The 22,466-nt window shown below is 34.1% G+C and overlaps 1 protein-coding gene across 1 annotated transcript; it reads right to left on the reverse strand.

Moving 5' to 3' along the window:
* Positions 1–9,794: 9,794 nt before the first annotated feature.
* LOC115880613 lies at positions 9,795–10,325 on the reverse strand. Its single transcript, XM_030897888.1, has one exon. It carries the CDS (start codon positions 10,323–10,325, stop codon positions 9,795–9,797), a length of 531 nt encoding a protein of 176 aa, XP_030753748.1.
* Between the last annotated feature and the right edge of the window lie 12,141 nt (positions 10,326–22,466).

Raw genomic sequence — 22,466 nt, forward strand, 5'->3', positions numbered from 1 at the left:
TGGGGCTAAAATGTTTATCCGTGTACTTAGCTCGGACTTACGTCAGCGTACCAGACCGGACGCGATTTTATCATTACCATTAAAACGGTGAAAGGTGAAAGAAGGAGGGCAGTATGTGCAAGAGGGAGATGGACGGAGGTAAGCTTTCTTGTCCGTCGGGTTATAGAGAGACACTTATCGTTTTCGGGGGTGTGTCTCGAGTAGTCGTAGGTGAAACTTGTCGAGCCGAGCTTGTTTCTGCGATAACGGTGGCCCAAATAACTTGACGAGAGAGAAAGATGGTTCGCTTTATGTTCCGTTCGGTGCGTCCATTACGGAATGAAAGATTCTATCTAATTCTTTACATTATTTGGATAATAATATTATACAAATCTAATTATAATGTCTACTAATACTAGAAAAAGTAAAATATGCTTAACTAAAAACTAAATTCTGCTTTGGGGAATGATGCTTCCACACGAATTACCCATATTACAAAAGATAAATATTGACGACATGAGGTGTGTTCTCAGAAGAATCTCTGACTAGTCAGCACGTTTCTCATTGGTTAAAATGCGTAGAAACCTGATTGTTAGTCTGGTTTCTACACATTCCAACCAATATGAAACGCGCTGACTAGTCAGGGATTCTTCTGAGAACAGGACCATGATCCGGTGATGAAGCCAGTATGCACGGAGCACACTTCTAGCTTCTTTTTAAATTAAAGTCCTCTTCTGTCTATCATACAAGGAAAATCAAAAAGTTGTTATTGCAAAATAAAAATACACTAAATCACCACAATACACCAAAATACTTTTACTTTTACACTGGACGCGCGTTTCGCTAACCATGTTAGCATCATCAGCAGATGGTTATAAACTTTTACTTAAACCAGTTTATAATCATCTGCTGATGATGCTAACATGGTTAGCGAAACGCGCGTCCAGTGTAAAAGGAAAAGTGTTTTGGTGTATTGTGGTGATTTAGTGTATTTTTATTTTGCTGTGTAAAACCAAAGGTTCCAACCCTCAACTGTAATAGTTGTTATTGATTTCCCGTATTACTTCAGTGAGAAGGCATATACGCGCTTTATATCTCTCCTTATTCTCCAAGTCGAATGCAGTCACCGCTTCACACGTACATTCGTTGCCTAAAAGGCCTGCCATCATCTTTTTTACATTGAATATCCTTTTATATCCTTTCATATGCGCTTCTATATTCTCCCCAGTTAAAACTACAACTAAACCTAACCCCTACATAAATTTATTATAAATATTAGCATAAATATTTTCCAACTCCACCGACGGCGACGGCCGATTTTCTTTTCGTAAAAAGGTCTCTAGTATTTACTACATTTTTTGCATCTTGTAAAAACACGCCACCGTGCATACTTTTCGAGGAAAAAAATAGTTTTCCAAAGCTGACTTCCAAATAATGTTTTTTTCCACATCAAGCTATGGAGGCACATAAAATCTATTATGCTCTACTAATCTAGTTGGCAAAAACATGCAATTTTATGTTAAAAGAAATATATTCGACAATAAGCTTCATAAAAAGCTTAAAAAAATAATAATTTTTAAATTAATTAACGCTCGCGTTTATTTTTGATTGTTTTGACACTTTTGTAAAAAAGTTGTATAAAAGTAAATTATGTGCAATTAACTTATTTTGATCCAAAAAATGCGTAGTTGTTCTATGTTCACAGAATATTGGAACTCCCTGTATATTTGGTATGTCTGCTATGGGAAAATAAATTCTCCAAATTTTTTTTCCCCAAAAACTATGCGATGTTGCGTTTTTTGCAAGAGTCAAAAAATGTAGAAAATACTAGAGGGACCATTTTACGAAAAGAAAATTTGTCGTCGATGGAGTTGAAAAACATTTACACAATAATTGATGTAAAGATGGGATTTCATCCTTCCTGTACTTTTTCATGATTTTTGTGAAAGCAATTAGAAAAATATAGACACCCAAAATCTCATTCAAATCGGAATAACGGTTCTTAAAATACCTGGAAAAATGTGTTTATTTTTTAAAATTTGATGTCCTCTAGTGGACAAATGAAGCACTTTTGTATAGAGGTAAATTGTGTCCAATGAACTTATTTTGATTCCAAAAATACGTAGTAATTCTATGTCCACGGAATATTGGGACACAGGGTGGTCCGAACTGTATTCCGGAAACTTCGGTGACTTATTCTGCTGATAAAAATAAGTAAAAAAGTTCGTATAAATGTATGTCCTAAAATGCTTAGTTTCGGAGATACAAGGTGTAGAAGTTTCATTTTTATTTCTATTTTTTCCAAATAATTCCCCATACAGCACGTCAAAATGAAATTACGTTTCTACAAGGGAGACACATAAGAAACAAAATATGTTAAAGTGAACCTAAGTGTTCATCTAGTTCTAACATATACATATGAGATACACGCAGGTTTATATTGATAGAATTGTGTGATACAGTGATTACTAGTTGTATACCGTATGCACTCAAGATTCTAAAGAGTTTTTTGTAACGTAACAAATAATTATTAAAATGATGAAATCTGACGTGGGTATATGAGACATACAATGTATAAGTCATATGTATGTGGGATACTTCGTATCATAGTTGTGCCTATAGTACACACCTTGTAAAAATGTGACATATACACATAATATAAATATCTATATAGACACTTTGTAATAGTGTACTGTTGTGTCTACATTCTAGCATGAAATGAAGGTGTGCGCACGCGCGGATAGCCTCAGCGTAGATACACCGACCAAGTGTATATTATGTGTCCTCATGGTGTCCTTTCTCCTTTCTCCTTTCTAGGAGTGGTATGTGTTAGCAGCCATTATTGTTTTACCACTCGGAAGCTCTATATAAATGTTCTGTTTGTGTGTAGTTTAAAAGAGATTTTAAGGTAAGCACAAGTTTTTAATTACCTTGTTACACCTTCCTAAGTGTATTATTAATATTATAGCAGCGACTCTTCCCTTACTCGATACCCAATTTACCAAATTTTGACTCTGAATGAATGAAAACTCCAAATATTCTCGTATTATGAGGTTACCTCTGCAATAATTTTTTTTTAATTTGGAAATAATAAAACACTTCACAGAACTTCTTACACTGATATTCGGTAAGTTATTGATGGATCAATATACAGATATGTTTAATATTCAATAATCAGTTTCATATAAAATTTAAGGAATTTAAGGGTGAGATTGTTAATCTGGATATAAAATACAACAAAGTCCAACAAACTGCTTGGAGGGAAAAGAGGAGAAAAAAATGACTAAACGAGGTCCACCAAATCGTGGCGATATACCAGTGTTTACCATTTTAGTATGTTGTTATACCAGGTACTTATATTTTTAATACATTTTGATACAAATTCTGTTCTTTTACAGTGTTTTCTTACTTCTGGTTTCTGCAGTGTAAATAATTATTATTATTGTGTTATTTGCTCTATTGCGTTCCATGATATAAAGAAATATAATAATTTTATTTTTTAACCACTTAATCAATAAATGGTACATTTAATATAAAACAAAAATGGAACGAATTTTAAGGCTACTTCCCTTGAACTTACGATCGAGATACTTTTGGAAAATACAAAGTTTTGCCTTCCTAATTTTCGTTCTAAAAAGATATAATTGGTATCATTGAATAATAATTCTTAAAAAGAACGAAAAGTTAGGCATCAAAACTAATCCTAAATTCGTTCATAAGAAGTAGTTTTATCTAACACAAGATGTATATACGAAGCAAAATACATACGTATACACGCGGTAGTCACAACTGCAATGTGTAAACAGAGTTTAGACGTAATACACAAGCACTGTGTATCCTACAGCACACTGTGTATCCCTTACTTTGTGTATACGTAAATGCTATACTGTGGCTACATTGTGAGGCGGGCGTTTAACCTTTGTGCATACGTGTTGAACTACAATGTCTAAACGTAGCATATTTACATCGGGGGAATTCTGTCACCCTGTGTCTACATCTAGTAATGTAAACACATCGTAAATGTGATTTGATGTGCTGTATGGGTCCTGAAGTAACGTCAATATTTGAATGGAAAAAATTAAAATAAAAATTAAACTTCTACACCCTGTATCTCCGAAACTAAGCATTTTAGGTTTAGGACATACATTTATAAGAACTATTTTACTTATTTTTATCTGCAGAATATGCTGCCGAAGTTTCCGGAATACAGTTCGGACCACCCTGTATATTTGCTTCATCACCGAATCATATAAAAAATTTATATCATATACTTAGCTACTAAAATATGAAATTTATGACAATTTTAAGGCAACCGTTTGCCGTGCCAGTCATTGTAGGTATACGAGAAGAGCAAGTTATATTATCGTTCCCATTAGAGCCCATTCCTTGTGGGTTCTGGTGAAAACCAGCACCACTTCTTACATAACGCAGCGCAGTAGAAAATTATTGCACCTTAAAAATTGGGCACCTTCAGAGAAAAAACCTGAGCACATGATGGGGAGATCAACAACGAGAAAGGAAAGGTACGGATGTAAGCTAGAGATCCTCCAAATAACTACGTGTAATGCTATTTTGAACAACCTCAGGGTAGCAACAACAGTGAAAGAAAACTCTTAGGAAGAAGGATAGAAAAGATAAAAAGTTTCATTTAAAATTAAAATGAAGAATGAAGGCAGCCTATTTTATTATGAGGCTAAAGACAAAACAAACAATTTAAATATACCGATTTATAATACTGTAATATTTATTCACTATAACATATTCATCCGTTCAAATGATTAATTCCAATACATTCTAAGAACAAACCAGGTCACGAGAAAATGCAGTCGCAAAAAATCATTATAAAAAATATCTCGTCGGATTTCAACCTGCAAATAAATCAATTTCTGGAATGAAAACGAAGCTAAACCGATAAACAATACCGAGAAAAGGAATTGAATAAATGCATTTTGGTAATCACTGACTAGGATTCGAGTAGAGAGTTTCTAAATTTCGAGGTTAGGTTTCTCTGCGAGCGGGAAAAACCAAATAGTTGTTCGAAAAAACGCGTGTGCCATGCAAATCAGATACCGAACCATGCATCTTTAATTGTTTAGGACAGAGTTGGGTTCAGCTAGAAATAACACATCTGCATTCCTTAATTTTTATCATAAACTATTGTTAAAAATCTTTTACCATCATTACCAACAGCATCAATTAGGTACCATAATAAATTAAGAAGAATAAAACCTTTTTAAAAGATAAATTTATTTTTTTTAATGGTTAATTTACCTCTGCTCTGCAAATCTAATTTTTCATGGTTTGAAAAAAGGTTGACTCGGTAGTACAAAGACCGAGTAATAAAGTAAATGGGCACCTACCCTAGCATCCTACAGGCAGAAATCTACGCTATCGAAAGATGCTTACAACTTATCTTAGATAGGAACTATCGAAAATAATAAAGAGCCATCTTATCTGACAGTCAGGCAGGGTTAAAAGCGATCAATTCAATTCAAAAAAAGTACCAATCAATTCAAAGTTGGTCCAAGAATGTCTAGGGAAGCAGAACAGGTTAGGCAAAAAAAATCCTCCTACTCTGGGTGCCAGCTGACCACGGGATAGAAGGTAATGAGAAAGCAAATGATCTAGCTAGAAAAAGGAGCGAACGGAACTCAAGGACTTGGAAGAGTCCATCCATAATCTGGATTAAAGCTCAGAAAAAAAACGGCGCATGCAGACTCTGTGGTGAGAATGGGGAAACACTAGAATGCGTGCACCGAGACGACAATCATTCGGTGCCATAAACTTTGGTACGACTAATATCGGAGATGGAGAACTACCCTCTGTAAAATAGTCTCAGATACTGGCTTTTGTCAAGTGCTACTACAACAAGCGCAACTTGTATCTAGGAAGTTTTGCAATAGAATCTGTGATGAAGATTAGGACAGATAAGGCTGTCCAAGAACTTAGAAAGAGTATGTTCGGAAGAACATATCGAAATTTTTAGAGGTTTACAGCATAACCAGTTGGAATGCCAACTTTCGAAGGGAGACTATTTATCAATTGCCAAATATTCTAGCTCCTATTCCGTTTCTGGTTTTTCTCCCCTCCGTATACCAGGTTAGTCTATCCTAAAATCTGTCCCCAGACCGACTGTCCAAAAAAGGACAATCATCAAGTGGCACAGTTAAAATTCCCTACTCCCCAGACCACAAACCGTTAAGGCAACAGTATTAATGCAACATTTCTAGAAGAATAATACACTACTGTAATTTTTTTGTTTCTATTTATTACGACCCTGATATATTGCCCGAAAGAATTCCGAGAATTTACAAAAATTTAACAAAACCGAAACAAAATAAAATTATTATAATGTCGTTGACACGAACGAAGAGGTTGACGTGAACGGCATTCGTGATTGCTTTCCTTTGACGTCAAAAGTACCTGTTTCAGTTGCGCAAATCGAGAGAACGGTGCATCCATTCTACAGGGTGTTTCACGGACATCGTATAATAAATGTTTTTACCTGGGTAATTATATTATTTCATTAATAAGTAGTCATTAAATATAAACTAAAATAATATTGTAAAGGTAGGTCTTCCGAGTTTGTACAGTGTTATGTTGAGTTGGGAATTGAACATGACACATCACCTACCTTCCTTTCGGTTCTTATATTATAAATTTAGCGTTGTTAACGTTGACTCAGGGCACAAAATAGGTTTTTGATTAACTTGTCAATACTTTTTTTGTATAAATTGCAGAAATATAAATATAACACTTTATAATGTTCCATCGCATAAAATTTTTGCCGTACTTTGATAAAAGAAATCTCCACCTAAATTTGTTGATATGAACCTTCTTTAATCATTTTATTCAAAGATCTAGACCAGATATTCCTAAACTTTTTTTCTCTGATGTCACTGGATCTAACGATGGAAATTTGGCTGAATTCCAATTCCAAAAATTCCAACACTGGTCCCAATTCCCACCGTCGGAGTCATAAAAATTAAAAGAACAAAAGTATATTTTCTTGTGTTGTATTTACTAAAAGAATATGATTACATTGACAGGCTGAATGTAGAATGAGTGGAAGGGGAGTGTGTCCCCTTTTCTTGAGTTATAACTCATCATACAGTCTATAACTCATCATGCGAATCTTCCTGTTGTAAGGAGGACAGAGTATTTCCCATCCTCATCTGACAACAGATGTGTGTCCTCCGAGGACATCTACCTCCTACGAGGGTCAACCCTTCCACGGTTGGGGTTTAGCCCCCCGTGCCATTTACAGTCGAGGAGCTAGTCTCCGGCTGAGGTACCCATGATGTGTTACAAAGCGAATTTACAATTACTTTTGTAAAGTCACAAAGCGTTAGTATAATATCAATATTTAATTTAATAAAACACGAGTTTATAATTATAATATTCATTATAAAGGATAATAAAAAGTTACAAAACAGAACTTATAACTTATATATGTAAGATACTCATTGCCATCTCTTCTTGTGTAGAAAAACATTACTGGAACTCTCAGCCTAACCAAAATAGGAACAAAATTGCCATTAGATGCAAAATAAAAAAAACATGCAAGAAAAAGGTATCTAAACAAAACAGCCAACTTACCAACTTAGAGATTATAGATGTATCTCTACTCCGGGCCTCTATTATATTCGTCCTCCGAAACACAGTCTGAAAAAATAAATAATACTCAACTCTTTTTAAACTAATATATAAAGCTCATTGTGAAAATAATATGTATGTATGTATGTCCGGTTTTACAGCGTCCTTCGTCGCCCTCCGGTCTCCATGCGCCACCTCCGTCTATTGTCCCAATCTCCTGGTAATAGGTTCCTTTCTGACATGGCTCTGTCGATTCCTTGATTCCAGGAGAGTTTAGGTCGGCCTCGTTTACGTCTGTCTGTAGGGGTCCACTGTAACACTTGCGGCCGTATTCATAGTCGATCGCCAGCCGCCCGCTGGCGGAAGCTTTCCCGAAATTCTTCGTTCTTATTTCAGAGTCGAGCGCTCTCCGAGTAACGCGTGCGCACATCCGTCATATAGAGTAACCGCTCTCTCGCCGGCGGGCGGTTGGATAAGCATTTTTTTTCCGTTTCATAGTCGATCGCCAGGCGAAGAACACTTGCGCAGTTTAAACCCCATCCGGTGATTTTCGGCCGGCGACTGGAGCATGTCCTTACCATCTCCGGGCGGCCCGCCAGTTTAGTCTGGTTTATTTTTCTAGTTGAAAGAAGCACCAAACAAACTGAATTAATTATGGATATTTATAATATTGTGACGATTAAATGTACAATTAAATGCAGAAATCGACGAGAACGATGACATACGTATTTTTGAGGCCATTGTTCATTACATTTGAGGCATATGAATTCCGTCCGTCTATTTGACCATTTAAATGTTTTATCGTTTTGTTTTTGTTATGTTTATAATTTTTGATTTTTCCTATTGTTTTTTCGTTTATTACATTAATTCTCTTTGTAATTTACACAAACTGATGGAAAAAATATACCAAATTCACAAAACATCAGTCATCTGCACAAAACAAAAATAGAGTCAATTTAGAAATATAAATTACTTCTACTCTGGTCATATTTTCCCTTAAAATAATTTTAAAATCCTCAACACAGCACCAATAGGTTAAGGTTAAGGTCTATAAAAATTTATAAACGTAATAAAAACGAATCCATAAAATTTTCAAATAACCGAACAGACCTATGGAATTCCCTATTATGTAAATTATTTACTTAATATTCTTTTTATTATGACCCAAAAATATACCTAGCCAAAAAAATATGTATATAAAAAATTGTAAATCTTTTTACTATAAGTGAAGGATTACGAATATATTATTCATTACGTTAAAACGAATTATAACAAAATAATGGACACATCAATAAAATATTTAAATTACCCAATATCAATAAAATATTTAAATTACCCAATATCAATAAAATATTTAAATTACCCAATATCAATAAAATATTTAAATATTTAGAGAATGTTAAAGTTCGTATAACCGATTTTGTGTAGAAAAAGGAAGAAAACATGTTCCCTGTTGTTAAAACCCTCCACCCGAAGTGAAATTTTGTCGGCGAAGCGCCGTCATTTTCGCCAGCCAGCGGTGCGCTGGCGGCCGACTATGAAAGAGCTTTTTTTCTCTCCCGATATCGAAGCGCTCGCCGGAGAAATCTTCGGCGAGCGCTTCTTTTCGGCGGGCGGCTGGCGCTTGACTATGAATCAGTGTTACCAACTCCGGGATTTTATCCCTAAATTTGGGGAGAAAAAATCTATATGGGGATTTTTTTAGGGAGTAAATTTTTTTGGGGATATTTTAAGGGATGAAATTTCATTGGAATTTTACCGCTACCAAATAGGAGATATAACCGCTACTGCTATTTTTCAAAATTAATAGGAAAGTATAAATAAAACAAAATAATTTATTTATTTTAATCACCGAATCTTGGATAACAGTTGTGGGGATTTTAGTTGTTTGGATATAAGAAGGTTTGATAGCTTAAGCAAATACGATTTGGCTTTAAGGAAAAGTTTCGAACAGTTCGCTACACTGCTGTGATCAGACGTTTCAAGGTCAACCACTTAAAACACAACAAATTGTTTATTTATTTTGTTTATTTATTACTATTTATATTTTTAGGGTTTTTTCGGGATATTTTTTTAGGTTTTTAGGGATATTTTGGGGTTTTTTGATGCGAGCGTTTTAGATTTTTAGGGAGATAAATTTTTGAGAGTTGGGAACACTGCTATGAATACGGCCGTTGCTTTGGTATTCTATCGTCAGCCATTCGTTGCACATGGCCGTATCACTGCAGTTGTTTTTCTTGTATATCTTGTACAATGTTACCCTCCACCTTCATTTTTTCACGTATTCTCTCGATCCTAATTCTATCTAAACGGGAGATTCGAGCTAATCTTCGCCAGAAGTCCAGTTCGGTCGACAACAACTTCTTTTTATGTTTTTCGCTTAACTGCCATACCTCAGAGCCATATAACATAACGCTTTTCAGAATCGCGTTATAAATCAGTTTTTTTCTGTGATCCGAGATATCCCTAGACCAAAGCACCGAGTTCAGCGCTCCTATCACCTTTCTGCCTTTACCAATCCGTTCTTCGATTTCCTTTTCGCATCTCCCTTTGCTTGCGATTTTTACCCCTAAATACATATATTCTTCGCAAGCTTCAATGTTTATATTGTTATTTAATATTAGGTCTTCCAACTCGCCACCAAGACACATATATCTTGTCTTTTTCTTGTTTAGCTCCAGTCCCCATTTCTCGTACTTCTCTATCAGTTTTCTGGTCATGTATTCTAGGACTTCTTTGTCTTGTGTCATTACTATCTGGTCGTCGGCGAAATGCAGAGTATACAGAGAAAGATTGTCATTAATAGGTATTCCCATCTGAGAGCACTGCATGCGCCAGTGCTTAAGAGCTTCTGATAGGTAGATTTTAAATAAAGTTGGGGACAGACAACAACCCTGTTTTAGACCTTTTTATATTGGGAATAATTCAGATAGAGTTGGGCCTATTTTAATTCTTGCGGAACAATTGCAGTAAAGTTGCTGTTCCGCTTTTATTAGTGTTATATTTATGGGGCTTTTTTCGAGAACTTCCCATAGTTTCTTAATTGGTACCGTATCATAAGCCTTACTAAGGTCCACAAACAGGAGATGAATTTGGTCGTTATTCGTTGCCGTCTTTTTCGCAATGATCTGAATTATTGGGAAGATATTATCAATGCATGAGCGGCCTGCTCTGAACCCGGCGGCTTGTTCTTCAATCTCACGGGGGCTAAATTCATCTTCTATTAGGGTTTTAAGTATTTTTCCGTACAGTCTGCTAAGAGTGCCAGACACAGCTATACATCTGTAGTTAGTGCAAATATCTTTCCTTCCTTTTTTGTGGGTCGGAGTTATCCATGACGTTTTCCATGAATCAGGTATGGGCACCCCATTAATATATGTAGTGAAAATACAAGCGAGAATTTCTTTCAAAATTTTCGGTCCGCATTTCACAAGTTCCGCTAGTATTCCTTCAGGACCACTAGACTTTCCGTTTTTCATTGTAATTAAAGCCTTTTCAACCATATCTACACTTACCGTCATATATGTTCCTCGAGTTCTATAAGCTGTTGGGGACATCATTTCTTATAAAGGGCGACTTTCTTTCAATTCATTTTTATAATGTTCTTGGAATTTATTTAGGCTGATAGAAGGTATCCTTTAGGTGATTTATCCGATCTAAGGTTATTTATAAATTTCCAAGCTTCATTTGATCTTGGGCCCCCTAGAAATGAGTTAATTTCAGCACATTTTCTCTCCCACGTTTCATTCCTTTCTTTGTTTAACAATTTTTTGAAAGTAGCGAGCTCTTTTTTGTATTCTGCCCTGTCTTCAGGTTTTATATATAACCATTTGTGATATGCTTTATGTTTACGTTTTTCTGCTCTTCCAATTCTGTGTTCCATCCATCGTTATCAGATTTTGAAAATAATATCGTTTTGTGATAATCATTTAATATTAATAAACTGTTTTGCAAAATTACATTTTTTTTGAAACTACGTAAAAATATCTTACTATTACAAGTTTCTTATTAAAAATAGAATAATATATATTTTTTTAATTACTTAAATTTTTTTCAGTGCAAAACAAACAAACAAACAACGCTTTATTGTACAAAAAGCCAAAACAGCTTCATCGACAAAGCACTCACAAACAACAAAATCACAAAAAAATACAAACAACAAAAAATACACAATAGAAATAAAACAATTCAAAAAAAATTTAAGTCTTTAAATTAAAAAAAGAATATACATGGACAATTTTAGAACAGTACGCAGTAAATAGATATAATTTTAGAGTTATAAAATATTAAATACTTGACCTTTGACCAGTGTGTGAGATGATCAAAATTTTAAAATTCAAAATTGTTCATAATTAAACATCAACAAAAAAGTCGTTTACCGCATATAGGGCTCCCTCCAGTAGGTATGACTTTAGAGCTTTGCGAAATGCGGGTAAGAATGAAAGCGACTTGATATTCAAAGGCAGATGATTGTACATTTTTTGGCATTGTACAGGGTGGGTCAAATTCGACGCTTTTTAATTGGAAACACCCTTTTCTATAGGAGATAGACGAAAACTAATATCGGTGTATGAAACTCAATTTTCATCAAAAACATGATGGTGAAAACCGCATATTAATATCTGTTACCGTTTCGGTGTTACGGGGTGTTTTTCAAAAATGTGCATTTTTAACAAATCGCTGAAACTTTTTTGTTATGAAAAAATTTGTATTTCTATGAAAACATTTCCAACGCACCTTTTTACGTAGAATTTAATGGTGTAAGTATGTTTTTTTTTTAAATTAATAATTTAAGAGTTATCAACAGAAAAACTGATATTTTATTTGGGACACCCTCTATATTTTTAATTAACTGAAAAGAATATAAAATTACCTTTCCAAAAATATAGCACACTTGATATTTTGTTATAATCCCCTTCGAAATACAGAATTTTATAAGTTCGCCACTTTTAACTAGTCGGCTTTGGACCCCTTATTAATAATATGCCCTTAATGGAACTCGAAAATATATTTTTCCAGCAAGACGACGCACCGCCTCTGAACGCTGAAATTATCAGCAAATTTTTGCAGCCAATTTCAAGAATAACTGAATAGCTAACCAAGATCCCAGCCGTTGGCCGTCGAGGCCGCCTGACTTATAGTGCCCATGGACCTATTCCTATGGATATATTTATCTAGACAAGAACTAGAAATACTTAGCAGTTATCAGAGGGTATCTTTCACCCCCACTGAGTTAATGAATTCCGCGAGAAATGTTCAAAAACTGCCCCGTCTGTCCATAACAGAAGACGGTCGATATGTCGAACACCTGTAGCAAAATCTCATGTCTTGGTTTGCTATTTATTTTTATTGTTATTAGATAGAGTTTAAATGTCTTGATGTTGGTTAAATTAGTTATATTTTAAATTGTTATAAAATTCTGCATCTCTCATAGCAAATATTATTTTCGTTTTAATTGATGCTCATAGCTAGAATTTTTTTGCATTACAGCCGGTGCCGTTCAAAGCCTACTTATTTAAAGCGGGCGAATTTTTATATACTCTATATCTCGAAGAGGAATCGAGCAAAATATCAAGTGTGTTATATTTTTGGAAAGGTAATTTTAAATTCTTTTCAATAAATTAAAAATATACAGGATGTCCCATATAAGAAATCAAATTTTCTGTTGATAATTCTTAAATTATTAATTTAAAAAAAATTATACTTAAACCATTAAATTCTACGTAAAAAGGTGCTTTGAAAATGTTTTCATAAAAATACATAATTTTCCATAGCAAAAAAGTTACAGCGATTTGTTAATAATGCATATTTTTTAAAAACATCCCGTAACTCCGAAACGGTAACAGATATCGATATGCGGTTTTCACCATCATGTTTTTGACAAAAATTGAGCTCCAGACACCGATATTAGTTTTTGTCTATCTCCTATAGAAAAGGGTGTTTTCATTTAAAAGCGTCGAATTTGACCCACCCTGTACTGTATTGAACCTTTAACTAATTCTGAGCTCGGGGTTGGCAGATAAAGATCGTGCTCTGCATTCCTAAGTGGATAGTTATAAGATGGCCTTTCGGGAATAGCAGATATGTGCTTGCGGATTAAGCAAACGAATTCAAAAATGTATAAAGAAGGAAGAGTCAGTATTTTCAAATTTTTAAAGAAATTCTGGCAGTGAGTTCTACTGTTCAGCCCCAATAAATATCGAACTGCCCTCTTTTGAAGTCGAATTCTCTTGCGAATTCGAATTTTGTTGCGCAGCAAGTACCCCAGAATGGAAGGGCATAACGAAGATGTGACTCAAAAAGGGCATAATATGCTATTCTAGAGGTTGAGAAGTTGCACCTGAACCCCACTTTGTGAATCGCTGATCTAGACGGTGTTTTCGATTATTCCTATCAGACCCGGAAGAACTCCACTATATCGCCCTCGAAAAAAATCCTCGAATCGTTAAAAATACATTTTTTCCTCTCCGTATCCGTGCGAATATCACCTCATAGGCCGCCGCACAGACATCGTAACGTTTTGGCACACGCCCCATCTTCCCACATCCGAACCGTCAAGATTAATAGGATTAGCACGCCGGCCAGGACGTTAACCCATAAATAATGTAATTAATAATTTAACTATGATCAGCGGCGGCCGCGGCGGCAGGTCATTACGCTATTCGATTTTTAGTCATCGGGTCCGAGAGCGACTATGTACGAATGTCCAGGTGCGATGACATCGGGGTCGCAGTTTTGTACGTAAATATTTCGATGGAGCTTGCCCTGCTTGTCTCGAGCTTGTTTACATAATACATTCAGGCAGTAGCGTGACTTAGTAGTTAGTTGAGTATAGTAAACCATAAGTAAAAAAAAACAATTCTGTGAATGGAAGAAATTATTATACATATCATTAATATTTTTTTGTATATTATTTCTGTAGATCGTAATTTTTTTGGTAAAAAATTGAGAAAATAATAGACCATTGAAATGGCAATTACGAATACGGAAAACAGACAATGCTCCTATTTATCGACTTCCAGCAGGCATATGACAAAGTTAAAAGAACTGAGGTGTTTAGAGCTTTAACAGAATTAGGGGTTAGCAACAAACTGACCAAGATGATAAAATTGACACTCCAAGAGACAATAAATGAAGTCAAAGTAAACAAGAAAACAACGGAAAATGTATAATCAGAGACGGATTAAGACAGGGGGATCCACTATCTCCATTACTGTATAGTATAAGAAAAAGTTATAAAAGATGCGGGAATCAACAGAGAGGGTCTTCTGTATACAAAAAGACACCAATGTCTAGCCTTTCCAAATTATTTAGTTATCTTAGCAAGAGATCTAGAAGATCAAGCGCAAAAAGTAGGCTTAGTGTTTAATGAGAAGAAAATTAAGTTTATGGATACGGATTTTGAAACGAGAAGATGTATACAAATAGATTCTGAGAGAGGGAAACGATACAAGTGTGAAGTTTGTATAAGGAAACCAAATGTAACTCAGGAAATTGTGGCAAGAATAATGGCAGGAAATAGTTGTGTTAGCGCACTACAGAAAATTTTTAAGAGTAAGAACATCTCTTGAAGTTTAAAAACCAGAATGTACCAAACAGTGATACGATCAATAGTTCTGTATGCATGTGAAATTTGGATGTTCAATGCAACGGAAAATTGGAGGCCAGAGATTTCGAAAAGAAAAATACTGAGGAAGATGTTTGGAAGAAAGAAGACAGACAACATATGGCCCAGAAGAACAAATGAAGAATTAAAGCAACTATTTCGGGCACCAAGTATAACGGAAGTAGCAAGAGCGCAAATATTGAGAAAGCTGGGACACACTGAAATAATGGCTAAATGAAGAGTTCCTAGAATGATAATGAAACGTGAAATAGGTGGAAAGGGAAGGAGGGGTAGACCGAGAACCAGATGGAAAAAGGATGTTGAAGAGGACTTGAGAAGTTTAAGAGTGGATTCGTGGAGAATAAAGGCGAAAGACAGAAATAAGTGGAGAAAGATAATCAATCAAGCCATTAGATATGGAAGATTTTAGCTAAGCTTTTCGGCTTATATAGAGAACGCTTCTTCTTCTTCTTTTCCTTTTCAGGTCGCCATTTCCCTTCGTAGGTTGGCGATCCAACTGTCTATGATTTTGCGTGAAACTGCACCTCTGAAAATTTCATTGGATATTCCTTCAAACTAACGACGCAGATCTTTAAGCCAGGGGTCCTGCCTTCTTTCCACTAATATCGTGGCCTCAATTTTACCTTCAATGACCAGTCTGAGTACCTCGTATTGTTTACCCCTCATGACGCGGCCGACGGACCTTGTGGTGCATTTAGACTTGAGCACGCACGGGCTGAGCATACGTGAACGGCTCCGTTAGTAAAAACAATCTTCGGATTGTCAAGGAGTTTTTAACAGGACACTGTCTTCTTAATGAACACCTCAGTAGATTGAAACTAAGAAACAACGGTGAATGCTGATATCGTTAAGAAAATTAAATAGGAAAATTAAACGGAAACATCAGAACACCCCATTACTCATTACATGTCCTAAAATCAAATATAAACCAGTAAACAACATAATCTCTTAAACACCCCAGAATAGTTTTCGAATATAAAATAGTACACAAGGAAGAGCTAGAAAATCAAAAGGAACAGAGATATACCTAGATATCCAGATGTTTTGACAATGGTTAGAATTTAAATCAGGACAAACGGTTTTCAGAGCGCGCGTCTAATGATTATTTTCGCACGAAAACGCAAAGTATTTTTAACATTTGGACGCTAGATTTATTGTCAAGATCTTCCTGGTACGACGGATATTTTAAAAAATGTGTTATGTAATCACAAATGTAATTACGGCTTGGCTTCCAGTATTTGTACATAAGTTTGTAACAATATAGAAAAAGGAAGCTTTTCTTAGATTTAGTCCTGAATCCAGAGCATCTAATATACAGTGTGTAAAAAATACTGTACCAAACTCCAATGAGTGATTCTACAGAAAAAAAAATAAAACAAAGTTCCTACCCATATAACACACAATATCCGCAGGATATTCATAGAATGTCGGAATGTCCCATTATAATATCTATAGGATATTCTCCAGACATCCTGAAATCCTGTAGATGTCTCAGAATAGAATATCCTACGGATATCTCTGTCGTATATCTAATGTACATCCAGCTGAGATATCCAAACATGATCATGATAATAAAATATCCTAACAATATCGTCTAGATATTTAGGGAAAATAAATAATGTACTACTTTTTATATTACATAAAATGCAATAAACCATACAGATAGATAGATATTACGTCAAGGCAACAAAATATCCTGTTGGTATCTTCTGGATGATCCGGATATTTATGAGCTTGGCCACTCCCAGTAATACAGAGAATTTAAAACGCCCGCGCAAAAAATGTCCCACAATCCATCTCGACAGTTGTTTGTTTTTGCATCGTGTATTATTCAGTTCTTTGATTTAGTGAAATTCGAGGTGAATTCGGTCGTTTGTCGATAATGAATGGGCTTAAAAATGACTGAAACTAACAAAACTGGTTGAGTTTGACTTAGTTTTTTCTTATACTCATAGTTCTAGCCTTGTTCTAGCAGAAATTCTATCCTAACCTCAACTAATGTCGAAAAACGACGAACGACTCAGGGTCTCACAATGAAAAATTTGTGACAAAATTATAGGTAAAAATTTGTTGAAAAGCGCTTGTTCTTTATCCCTAAACTCATTTTCGTGTTTGATCTATTCAAACAGAAATCCTATTTTTGTGTTTAAATTGTGAGTTTTTGGAATGTGTGGTGTTAGAAATTATACCTGTATCCTGTGTGCTAACTGCTAACTTTGATGTAAACCGTTGCTGCTAGACATAAACTGCTAGACTCCACGATACACTCACGCTAGACCATAAAATGTAGTATAATCTGGTATAATACCATACGATCGAAAAAAACGGCGTCAGAGGTGGCTTGGAAATGAAGATTGCTGTTATTTTGTATGTAAAATTATATGGGGAATGCCATCGATCGTAATTTTCAAGCCAATTGAACGCCGTTTTTTCGATGGTACAATATAAATTGAACGCTCTTAACTCATACAAATAAACTTCTAAATTTTGACGCAAAATTCATTGACATGATATGTTGGTATATTTTAGAGCTGATAATAAAAATATCCAATGAATAACGTCAAAATGTGGCTAAATAAAACTAAATCGCGAACGTTTTTACTATAAACTAAGGATGAAGTAAGTATTGTCAAATAACAGTCCTCATATAATGTCCTAAAAATATTCTATAATGCTTCCAACATCATCCTTGTATTATCCTATAAATATCCCAAATAATCGTAAAAGGCTTGCCTAGGGATGTCTTGAAGATGACTTTTTTTGTCCCATCTGGATATCCCATAAATATCCTTCTCTAGTTTTTGGATATCCCTAAGATATTTACTATATCCTTGGTGGATATCCTCAAGATATCTATAGGATTGTGTTGTGTTATATGGGTATGAACAGATACCCCAGTATCCTTCAGACATCTACTATTCAGATCTATTGAAAGATGCGTACAACTTATCTTAGATAGGACCTATCGAAAACAAGAAATATCAATCTTATCCGATAGTCAAGCATTAAAAGCGATCAACTCGGTAATTATCAATTCGAAGTTTGTCAAAGAATGCCTAGAGAATCCGAAGCAATTATGCAAAGAAAATAAAGTCTCCTACTCTGAGTACCAGCCCACCACGGTATAGAAGGTATTGAAAAAACAAACGATCGAGCTACAAAAGGAGCAAACATTCCACTAATTGTTCCACCGTTCTGCTTCCGAAATGAAAACCAAATTAAAACAGAGCTCAAGAATCTGGAGACTCCATCCGTAACCTGGAATAGAAATCCTCCAATGGTCTAAGACTCTCGAAGAAATTTTTCAGATTGAAACTAAAAGAATTTTGGACTCCCATTGTCTTTATATATTTTGATTAACACAACGTCTCACATTCGCGCCCCACTTCGGGCTCAAACGCACTGACGACCAGGTCGCAATGACCAGCATTTGATTCAATGTTATTACTGGTCGCAGCTGCGTTTCTTAATAACATTGAATCAAATGCTGGTCGCTGCGACCTGGTCGTCAGTGCGTTTGAGCCCTTAACCAACTTCGCTCTTGTAGTATAGTGCACACACTATGTGCGCTAGGGGTGCTAGGGCTAAGTTAACAGTAGATGGTCTTTGTTCATTTAAGTTTAACAATATTCTTTACTTTGCCTTCGTTGAAGTTTTGTGTTCGTTGAAGGACTATTAGAGCTATAATTTAAAAATATTTTTACAAGATACAGAGTGTCCCAAATAACTAAAAAATATTATAGTTGTATTTTTTAAATGGAACACCCTGTATATCATTCTATTTTTGGACTCTACGATTGAAATAAAGGTAAATTTGATAAAGGTATATCACACTTAAACCTTACCGTTTTTGAAATATTTTCAATTTTATGAAATTGCAGTAAAAATTTTATGGCTTCATTTCTCCAAGGGTATCAACATTTTTAATACTAAATATTTACTGAAGATTATTTATTGATCAAATATTGTGTTGCAATAATAAAAAGTTTACTACCTTATACAGAGTGTCCAAAAATTTATATTAAATAATTACTAGCTTTAAACGGCAATAACTTGTTTAATTTAAATGGAATACCCTATGTATATGATCGTGAATCAGATGCACAATGTAATTGTCCAAATCAAATTGTATTATGCCATTTTTTACCCATCTCTTCATCATTTTCTTATAATTTAGACTTCATTTATCAGTATACCCATGGAATATTGACATTTGTTTATAGCACCATATTTATACAAAATGTACAGGCGGTAAATATTGCAAGCCCATTGGAATAGAAAAAAAACTATTTAAATATTTGTAAAACAGAATACCAATTAAATATACCACCATTATTTCCGACCAAAAACACCAATAATCAGTTAATTACATACGTTTAAATTGTTTTAATTAATAAAGTATTCTAAATAAATGTGGATTTGGCTAAGAAATCAATATAATAATAAGTTAAAATGAACGATGAACGATGATAGTCTCTGTTTTTATAAATAAGTATTCGTCAAATAATTAAATAAAATTTATAAGTTGTTACTTTTTACCACACTGTCAAATACACACACAAAATTCAGTTTTTTAGTATTTGGAGCAATTATTATTAATCAACATAAACAGTCAATTAATGTAATTTCAATACTGGGATCATATTAATTTTAACAAAAAAAAATTAAAAAGTTTTTTTTTATTTTTTAATTAAATAAGGGAACTATTTCGACAATATTAGTATATGTACCCTTTGAAAATTTGTTGTATCTTTAAAAATAAGCTAAAATGTCAATATTCCATGTGTATAGTGATAAATGAGGTCTAAATTATAAGAAAATGCATTTTCTACGAAAACATGAAGATAAGAGTAAAAAATGGTGTAATATAATTTGATAGACAATTACATTGCGCATCTGATACACGTAAAATATATAGGGTGTTCCATTTAAATTAAACAAGTTATTGCCGTTTAAAGCTAATAATTATTTAATATAAATTTTTGGATACTCTGTATAAGGTAGTAAAATTTTTATTATTGCAAGACAATATCTGATCAATAGATAATCTTCAGTAAATATTTTGTATTAAAAACTTTGATACCCTGGGAGAAAATAAGTCTTAAAATTTTTACTGCAATTTCATAAAATTGTAAATATTTCAAAAACGGTAAGGTTTAAGTGTGATAAACTTTAATCAAATTTACCTTTATTTCACTCGTAGATTCCAAAAATAGAATAATATACAGGGTGTTCCATTTAAAAAAATAAAACTATAATATTTTTTACTTATTTGGGACACTCTGTATCTTGTAAAAATATTTTTAAATTGTAGCTCTAATAGTCCTTCAACGAACTCAAAACTTACAATTTGTAATAATCTAATCGTTTAGCTACAATACTCCCCGTGTCTTATGTGGTGAACAACCTTGTATATTATATTTACCACAAGACATTAGCAAAAGACATATTTCTTATGTTATTTATCAATTTACTATGCTTTTATAGGCTAAACAGTAGGAGGTAAATTACCCAGAAATGTTTCTAAGTCAAATTCATTGATATTTAACAATTTTAATCCAATTAAATTAGCGATAAACTTTCTAAATTACTAGTTGTTTCTTGACATATATGCAACGAATTTCTTTTTAATTGGGCGTTCAAGTAAAATTCCAAACGAATGTCAACCAGTCTACGCCGATTACAAGCATAATTTAGCACTAAAAATATTTTTGTCGGTTTTTTACTAATTAAAAAGGACGACGAGCGAGAACCGGACTAATTTTAGAATTAAATAAGTCGTACCGTGCGTCTAAAAATACCGCCGTGTTTTAGGAATAAACTTGAGCTCCTTTCAAAATAATCTGTAGCTTTAACTAATTCCGACTATTTTAGAGTGACTAAAATAACCGAAAGTTATAGATCTTGAGGTTACTTAGCTTTCAACACACACTAATAAATAAATAATTTATCTTCTTTCTATTATCAATATGGTCTAAATATTGTCAGGAGCAAAAATAAACAGAAAATATAAAAAACGATTTGAAATGTCTAAATCTCTTTCAAAAATACTAGTTTATTTTGCTACTGAGTAGTACAGTCAATATGGCATCAAAAAGGTTTAGACTCCTATCAAATTACCCCCGCTCTCATACTTTGCCAGTCGTTTTCAAGTGGTCCACTGGAAAAGCTTAAATTCGAACATTCCCCCCACTCCACCGTTTTTAAGAAACTCAAAAAAAAATTGGAATCAATTTTCTGGCTGAACTGTAGGTTCCACAGAAAATGTTATGGAACAAAACATGAAAAGAATTAAATTCTCTACCTTTTAATCTCAAAGTAACAAAGCTCTAAAACCTACGGGGACAAAGTTAGAGGGCGCCAAAGTCACTCAAATGCAATTTTTGCATTTTTCCGGGTGAAACAATTTTTTTACTATCGCAAAGTTTTTAAAAGTAAAGAGCATAAAAAAACCTATCAAATTGATGTGTAACTTTTTTTTACGTTTTACTGTTTACGAGATATATTGCATTCATTCCCACAATGTATGTAACTTTCATGAAATCAATGACGGTCGATAGGGTCCTGCAAGTTACTTTCGCCGATTACGATGTACACTCGAACTGAGGATCGTTATAACATTCTCTGATCGTTCTCAGATTTTTTTAGGTGCACTGAAGGTACCGTTTTTGAGAAACTGAAAAAAATTTTTGGATTCTATTTTCTGGCTAAACAGAAAATTTTATAAAACAAAACATGAAGAGAATTCAATTCTCTACAATTTCATTTCTATAAATAATTAATGGAATCTGCCTTGCTACTGTATTTGTACTTTTTGCAAATTTTGATTCAAATAAGTGAAAACCACTTATAATGCTCCTGCAAGCAATATATTGCTCTCCATTAATTTATCGAGGTATTTTTGCTCAATACTACAAATGCTCCCCTTGAAGCCAAATCTTCAATTAGGCTTTGGGTACAATTCTTTTGTACGGCTTTAATATAAATCGTACGAGAAATCGTATCAAAGAACATTTTATTTTAAAGTCAATGATGGCTCCTTTTAAAGAATTTTTGGAACATATCCTTCTTGAGGTATTACTTGTTCTTTATCTAGTATTTTTGGGGCCTTATACAGGGTGAGTTTCCTACGATGTTCTCTATGGGTATCTCGGAAACTACTGGAGATATAGAGTCGGCTAAATGGGGAAAGAATTGCAGTTTTGTGGGCTCATAAATATGCGCCTTTCAGATTTTTGAAAAAGTTCAAGGCTTACTAGATATT

Source organism: Sitophilus oryzae, unplaced genomic scaffold, assembly GCF_002938485.1.
Source record: "Sitophilus oryzae breed Bouriz unplaced genomic scaffold, Soryzae_2.0 scaffold_1639_pilon_pilon, whole genome shotgun sequence".
Lineage (NCBI taxonomy): Eukaryota > Metazoa > Arthropoda > Insecta > Coleoptera > Curculionidae > Sitophilus > Sitophilus oryzae.